This window comes from Lipotes vexillifer, unplaced genomic scaffold, assembly GCF_000442215.2.
Source record: "Lipotes vexillifer unplaced genomic scaffold, Lipotes_vexillifer_v1.1 scaffold102, whole genome shotgun sequence".
Lineage (NCBI taxonomy): Eukaryota > Metazoa > Chordata > Mammalia > Artiodactyla > Lipotidae > Lipotes > Lipotes vexillifer.
Genome location: NW_006786541.1, coordinates 5,614,787 through 5,623,313, shown reverse-complemented (window position 1 = coordinate 5,623,313; position 8,527 = coordinate 5,614,787). Strand labels below are relative to the sequence as shown.

General features: G+C 35.5%; 1 protein-coding gene across 3 annotated transcripts in view; it reads left to right on the top strand.

Moving 5' to 3' along the window:
• The window catches only part of TCF12 (transcription factor 12), a 366,571-nt gene that overhangs the window by 325,827 nt on the left and 32,217 nt on the right, over positions 1-8,527 (top strand). For all 3 annotated transcript variants that reach the window (XM_007458915.1, XM_007458914.1, XM_007458916.1), the window contains one exon: positions 7,766-7,844. In XM_007458915.1, the coding sequence (XP_007458977.1) occupies positions 7,766-7,844 (79 nt within the window). The remainder of the gene's footprint in view (positions 1-7,765; positions 7,845-8,527) is intronic.

Genomic DNA, 8,527 nt, shown 5'->3' with positions numbered 1-8,527 from the left:
GTAGGGAAAAGAAAAAGAAATTTGGGCATTTTGAAATCTAAAGCACAGATTACTGAGGTTAATAGTTAAATCTGTTTATTAGTTTTAAACATATACTTTGTGAGTTGCCCGTTAAAATAAGTCAGGTGGAACCAAGAAACATAACTCAGTTATTCTTCTGATCCAGAAAAGGAAGTGCTTTTATAAGGATTTTTTTCTAACATGGAAGGTATTTTATATATTTTTTTTTAAAGGAAAGAATAAGCATCTGCTGCCAATTCATTTAAGACATAGGAGATGAGAGCCTTTCCAAAAAGGAGAAAAACAGATTCATTGAAGAACCCACGCTAAAATGAGTAAAGCTAATTTGAAGGAATCCCATAGTATTTTCCTCAGCAAGTAGTTTACATCACACCAGAATGTTAATGACAAAGCAATGAGCTGCTTTAATAAAGGCAGTGATCGGTTTTAATATATATGATCCTTAAAACATTGAAACGAAATCCATTCTTTTGGGAGAACATTTACCAGTAGTCCATAAAGATTCCAAATCTAATTATTTAAGAGGCACTTCTGCTTTGTATTTTCTAAAGTTTCTCCTTAGGCTTTTTCTTCCTTCCTTTTTTCCTCCTGAGTGATATGCCTCTCAGAATTTTCACAGAGTTGTCTTACTTATGTCTTACTATGAAGTGCAGTTAACTCTGTCAAACACATTTGCTGCTGCTGTTCATGGGAAAAGCAGACCACTTAATGTGTGAGTAGTAGGAAGCAGCTGTTGAAATTTAAAGAGATAAACCTCTTTGTGAATGGTTTCTGTAAATAAACCTTACTCTAGAGCAGTACACGTTTCTTGAGAAATGGAGCCAAGTCAAATTCATCTACCACATAGTGGTGGCTCACACAAAATAGAGCTCAGTAAATGTTGAATTCAGTCTTGCATCATATGACAAAAATGATGATGATGATAACAAAACCCACAAAAATATCATCTGTAATTTGTATGCTTACTAGGTGCTAGGCACTATACTAAGCATTTACATGCGTCGTTTCATTTAATCCTCGAGAAAGCCCTGTGAAGTTGGCATTATTATTCCCACGTTACAGATGAGGAACTAAGGTTTAAAAGGTTAAGTAACTTTGGCTCAGAAGGATTAAGTAACTTGCCCTAGGGATCACCCGGCTAGGAAGGGTAAAGCCTAGATATTAGATTAGATCTGATCTAAGTAGCTTCACTTCCAGAAAGACAGTGGTACAGTGACTGTTATTTTACAAGGTGTTGATGAGGATTAAAGGGAGTGGTCTCACTTATTCTGGACTTATTCCACATGATGAAAACTACCTACTTTGGAAGAAAATTATTCTATAATATTAAATGAGTGCCTCCCAGGTATTTGATTGACTTGCCAGTTCCTTCTGCTGATTCTGTAAGAATCCAGTAGGAGATATTTCACAGGTAGAAAGACAAGTAACATTTGAACTTTCAATACTAAGCAACTTAAAAAAGTATAACCTGCATTTCAGGGGCTTTTTTCTCAAAAGTTTTTGTTTATTTTATTCAAGGAAGACTTCCATAAAGGATCCTTGGCAGATAGGCAGGCAGGAATTTGTGATGTTGTCAGTGGTCCTCCAAGCTCCTTTTCAGTTACCCTCCAAGTCCTTGACTATTCTCCCATATTATGACCAACATACTAGCTAAACCAATTGGCATTTGGAAAAGAAAATCTAAATTCAGTGTGAGTGGAAGCCAGGGGAGAATGTTTAATCTAGTTAGTGGGTGGGCTTTGGTTGTCATGGAAACTCAACTCTGTCATCCTGTGTTGTTACTAGGCAGGAGCAGCCAGGTCATTCCCTAAATCATTTCTGTCATAGCTGACAGTGATGCATTCCATCTGCTCCATCACTGCATGCCATAGTCTGCACACTTCAGATCCCTTCCTTCAATACATCTCCTGCCCCACTCTGCACCAGACACCTCCCCCAAACACATTCTTTCTCTAACTTCCATTACAAACTCACATTCACTTTAGTGCTCTTAGAATGTCCTGAAAAACAGACAAAAAAATACATTGGGGATAGGAAGGATTAGAAGAGATGGGGAGAAGGAATTTTATGAGGATTACATTTGAGAGTCTGACATGTGTCTCAGAATTTGATGTTAGGTATTACAGATCTTTGGAAATGGTGACCATGAGTATTTGAAATTTTAAGTTCTATAGAATGTGACATTTTAAATACAGCATCTAGGTTTATGTGGAGAAATGCCATGCTATTGTCATTAGAAGTTATTTCTAATAGCTCCCCAAATGTCTGATATATGTCTTAGATGGTCTTTCATGTGTGAAACAGAGGTTACAACCTTTGTTCTTCAGTTTATGTATTAAAAAGCACACAGAATACTGGGTGATTAAACATGTAAGGCCAGATAATACATTCGCAAAGGTTCCTTTATTTTAGGTTTAAGCCTGGATAATTGTGGTCTTAATCTCAGGATAGCTAGAAAGAGAATTGTACATGAAAGTATTTACACAAAGTTCCCAAAGCCCTATGGATTATGCATTAGTTTAGATAATAAACTGGGGTAGATAGAGGGATAGGAGAATCTGGATATTCATGCCATTTCTGTGTTTCCCTGAACGTCTGCCAAACAATAACCCTTTAAGATTGTGCCCGTGGAGAGTTATATAGAGAAGAAACATCTGGTTTATTTCAGTGCCTAATACCATATCAAAACACTTGGTCTTTAATTTAGAGGAGATCAAACAAGAAGACTGTTGAACTTTGTTGATTATATCAGACTTCTTTGTGATAATTTATGTTTTGATTTCTACCTCAGAGCAAAGGAAAGGGAGAGAGAGTATGTGTATGTGTGTGTATTGTGTATGTGTATGTGTGTGTATGTTTTAATCTAGATAGTTAAATGGTCAGTAGTCTCTAACAAAAGAAAAGAAAATTCAGGGAAGTTGATGTTTAAAAGTAATTCATGAAATAAGTTTCTTTGTTCCTTAGACTCAATAACATTAGCATAATAAAGATTAACTGAAATGTGCACTGTAGTGTTTAAAAAATTGGGCTCGCAGTTCCAAGGTTGGGCTTGGGAGCACTCCATTGTTTCTTTTTTGTCTGAAGCCCTTTTCATTAGCTTCTGGCTTATTGGCACCCTGCTGATTGGAATAGACCATGACTGATAGGAGGAGGAGCCTCATTTGTTGCAGTAAAATGAGGCATATTACCGTTTAAGCCTGGCAGAAGGTATTGGGAGTTATTCATCATTGGTCACTTAACAGTATGAGGACCATGGACGGCATGTAGAATGAGTTCTTACTTTGTGTTTAGGCTCTAGATTCTAAATCACTCCCATCCCCATTTTTTAAGTAACTGATTTTTTTTCCTTCTCTTTTTTTTCTTTGAAACATCTATGTTAGGAGTTCTTTAAGGTCAGAAAGTACAAAAAGTAATGTATTCCTGATTTAGAATGCTCTTTGTCAAATAAAGCCTTATGTTTAGAATTTCTTAAAGTAGCAAAACAGTTTCTATAGAATAAGTATAGTTTGTATGTCATTTGGTAATAGAATAAATATGCAGAAGTGAAGTTTAATGACATGATCTGTGATCTAAAAGGCTGTATTATTCTGCTCTTTTAATGTTGCTCCCTTCCCACATACATGTTCTTTTTATGAAAGTAAAAGGGACAAGAAAAAGTCCTATAATTTGCCAGGCTATCTGTCAGTTCAGGAAAAGTATTAGTAACAATTCTGTCTGTCATCACTTTAATTTAGGGCAAAATAGAACCAGGGAATGTGATGAGTGAGTGGAGAAAACACCTTTTATTACACAAATGGAGAAGGTGCTTTTGATAAAAACACCAGAAATTATATGTTGATATGCTTTTGGTACTGCTTCTCCTGTTTTCACAGTGATTTTTAGGAGCCCACACCCACTTTATATATAACATCATTCTGCTTAGTCATTGCAAGGTAGTCATTGCAAAATGACTCTAAAGTATAAACTTCCTTCTTTGAGATAAAGAAGTTGTCACCAGTCCTTCACGTGCTTAAGGATTATTTAGCTGTAATGGCAGAGTTATCAGGGAAAATAAGGGTTGATAGCCTGCTTATATCCTCAAAAGCCCATACCTGCCTAATGATGTGGTATGGACAACTTAGTACATCAACACTAATTCTCAGAAATATTGGAACCTTACCATATTGTTGTTCTCAAAGCTTATACCATAAAATTGATTTGTAAATGAATTCATCTTTATAATAGTATCTTTTTCTCCCGTTGGTATTCCTGTTACTGAACCCCACTATATAAATGCTGAGATAAACTGCTATTTACTGAATTCTGCTTTTTTATCAAAAAGTATTGCAGCGAATTTCAAGTGCAATTTAATCGCTCAAGTTGTTTTTTTTTAAAAATATTCAGCACCTGCTTGTGCAAAACAGTGACAATGATGAATTCAGTGTTGAACAGTATAAGGTCCCTGCTTTCAAAGAGCTTACAGTCAAGGAGAGAAGATAGAAAAGTGGTAACATAGAGCATAGTGTGAAGTAAAATACTAAAGAGAAGTAACAGGTTACACTAAGAATATAAGGGAAGTGAAAATGAGTGTAAGTGGGGAGGTTACATTTGAGTTGGGCTTTGATGTGTTACAGAATTCCATCAGGGAGAAGTTAAGAAACAAGCCTTTTGCAAGGACAAGCTGTGTTCAGAATATCAAAAAATATTTTGTTTGATATAATGTTTTATGTAGGTTATAAGGTAGAAAGATATTTTTGTAACCAGATAATGGAATACGTCAAATGTCATTCTGTTTTATTTAGTAGACAACAGGAAGTGCTGTATGGCATTTGTTCAAAACTGGTTGAGGACAATAGCTCAGTCAATTATGTATGGGATGAAAGGAGCGGGGAGTAACTAAAAATATAAAGACTTAAATAGTCCAGCCATAAGTTCTAGTAAAAGTTTAAGGTAGTGTAATGGCAGTGAGAATGATGTATGCCCATCCCAGAAACATTATAGAGAATTGTGAGCATTGGTGTCTATGGTGGGAAGAGTGGAGGAGCAGGAGAAAGGAGGGGAGAGTGAGAGTGGTTTTGGTGACCAGGAGAATACTAGTGCTAACTGAGATAGAGGAAACAGAACAGTAGAGATGGGAAGGGTGGGAAACTTGGGGCAGTGATGCAAAGTTTGGGTTTGGACATACTGAGCTTGAGATGAAAGAAAGATATGCTCAGATGGAGAGGTCCAGCAACCAGTAGGAGGATAGAGGTGTCAACTTAGGAGTCATTCACATGGATGTCATAGTTGATACTTTATAAAGAATGGTATTACAAAGAGAGGAAACACAGGTAAATAGAAAAGAAAACTGAGACTGGAGCTCTCGGAAAACCTACATTAAGTGAACTGTATAAGAGAGTAAAAGAGAGAAGGAGCCTGGGTAAAAATTATACATCCAAGGATTAAAAGGGATACTCAAATGCTAACTTCTTTCAAGGAAGATATCATTCATTCTTTCAGCAAGTATTTATTTACCAGCACTGTTGTAGAATCAGAAGCTACTGCAGTTGCTGTGTAATTCACATTGGTCTGAATAAGACAAAGTCCTTGCTCTTCTGGAAAGTGCATTTCATTAGGGAAAAGGGTGAAAGAGACATATGATAAACAAGTAAACAAATTTAGGCAATTAGGGATTAATGTAAGCAGTATGAAGAAAACAAAGCGGGAGGTATGATACACAGGGAATGCTGTTTCTCCAGTGCTTTCATGCAATTAATTCATACGGTCAAGGAAATTGAAAATCAGTAAGTCTAGTTTATGATAATCAAAGTTTTGCATGGAAATGGAGCTTCTTTCACTCCTCAGCCACCCACCATCAGTGTTATCAACCCTTCCCTCCCTTACCAGTATTATAGTCAAGACATATTTCATATGTTAGCATCAGTTGTTCATAAAAGTTACAATTATTTGAATCATAAACATGAGAAATAGTGATTTACAAAAATAAAAGGGTATGTTGAGATATGTTTTTGTTGAAGTTCGGTGACGTTACCTAACTTACTTATGGTTGAAATAAATCACTGTATGCGTGCAAGCCATTAGGAACCAAAATGTGACATTTAGCTAATTTTCACAGGTGTGAAAAGTAACAACTTTTAAAAGGTAACAATTTTGACAACTTTAAGACCAACAACATTGATCTTACAGCATACTACTTCCCTATTACTAAGTCTTCCCATAAAGTTATTTGAAGTCTTCTTGATAACTGTGCTTTTCTAAAATGACTCTCCAACCTGGGAATTCCCTGGCGGTCCAGTGGTTGGGACTCGGCACTTCCACTGCGGGGGGCCTGGCTTCAGTCCCTGGTCGGAGAACTATGATCCCGCAAGCTGCCTGGCGTGGCAAAAAAAAATTTTTTAATAAAATGAAATGACTTTCCAACCTGAATATACAACTTTTAGATCTGGCTCTTTGGAAAGAGTTGGTGTGTAAAGGGATTTCCAGTTACAATTTAGTAACATCATACAAATTGGTGTAGATATACTCATTTGTAGTCAATGCTTACAATTTAATTGGTGCTATCTTCTTTTTTTAAAACAAAATGAAAGCTGTTAATGTTTGATGTTTGTGACCTGTAGAATTTTGTTTTACGTGGGCCTGTCCCAGTATCTGACTTTTTCAACGTATTATACTGTCTTTAAAACCAGTGCTGAGACCCCATATATGCCATAATTTGGGCCTCTTTAAATTTATTAGAGCTCTAAACTTACTCAGAGCAAGATTATTTCTATTGGATGACACTTTGCACCCACAAGTAGTTTTCCTATTTAAAATATTTGACCACAGTTTCTCCAAATAAGTTGATTTGTCTGCCCTAAGTGCTGAGATGTGAAGATGATTTATGATGCCTGTTATAGGAATGGGATTGTCCTAGAGAGGAGTTCCTAGGAACCGTTGGTGCGTGGATTAAGGAGACTTTTTAAATGTTTAATGGTTAATTATGTAAACTTGAATGAATTTCTGTCACTATGTTTTTTAGCAATATGAAATAAATATAAAGTGTTGCAACAAAACCTTTAGCCAAAATACCAAAATTTATGCATCCAGATATGTTACCTCTTAGGAAGTAAAGTCCACAGATTATTTTGGGAACATTTTTTTAAGAACTTTCAGGGTTTTTTCACTTTCTCCAAGGGTGACGAAATATCCTTTGAAAACAAGTTTGATTTTTTTACAACACTCACACAACATTAGGAGCTAAATTTGGCAAAAATGTAGTTACTCAAACAACTTCCTAAAAGAAATAAGGGGTAACTATTTTTAAAAATCACTTTCTTTGACTTTTAAAACTATTTTTAGGACTATTCTCTTCAAAAGATAACAGTTTCCTAAGATTATTTTTAATGAATAAAATTTATTTAGATGGTATATTCTAGAAAGATTGTTTATCAGACTTGACTTTATAGTCACTTCTCTTTTTTATCACTTCTCTTTTTTGTTCTAGCAATTAGAAATTTAAATTACTTTCAACTAGGATAATAAAGAAATAGGTATGATCTATTTATTCCTCTCATATTAGAATATATATGATACTTTTTAATCCGAGTTTTAAAACTGGGGCTTCTATAGCCTTTATGCAATAGAATAGTTCTAAAATTGATTAAACAGTTTTTCACTCTGAGCCTTAAGGATGGCAGCTTAGATTATAGAAATAACTCCATGCAAATGGATTTATATTTTTGCTTTTGTCACACTGATATGTGCATATCTTTTGTTTTCTGGTTAGATTTATTCTCCTGACCATACCAGCAGTAGTTTTCCATCAAATCCGTCAACACCAGTTGGATCACCCTCACCTCTCACAGGTAAGCTTTTGTTTTATCTAACTACTTGATAACATGCATGGGGCTACTTGGAAATATTTGAAGTTTATTTTTCAATAAAATATAGTAAAAACTCATACCAAAAAAATCATTTCTATCCTGAGAAAACATGTAAACAGAGCCTTCTCCTGAGTTCATTTTGGAGAATATTGAAGTGTTTCCTGTTTGAATTATGTGTTCATATCTTCTCTGATTCTTAAAATAATTTGTGATAATTTCTAAGAACAGTTATTATAACAGGATAAAAAATAAGGCTAAACAATTGGGATGAAGGTAAAATATAGAGAAGGAGATGAATCAAAAATTTTGATAAGCTAACATAGAAAATAAAATAACCTATTTAGAAGTACATATAACTTCTTTCTTATTCTCTGCATTTTCCACGTACCATGTATAAGACTCAAATGAAAAACTCTGCACTAGTTTGTCTTTATTTTTAAGTCTACTGAGTTATTATTTCATATATATATATAAATTCTTGGGGATAATGTAGTTTTTTTTTTTGCTAAAGAAAAGAACTCTTGGGCTTCCCTGGTGGCGCAGTGGTTGAGAGTCCGCCTGCCGATGCAGGGGATACGGGTTCGTGCCCCGGGCTGGGGGGATCCCACATGCCGGGGAGCGGCTGGGCCCGTGAGCCATGGCCGTTGAGCCTGCTCGTCCGGAGC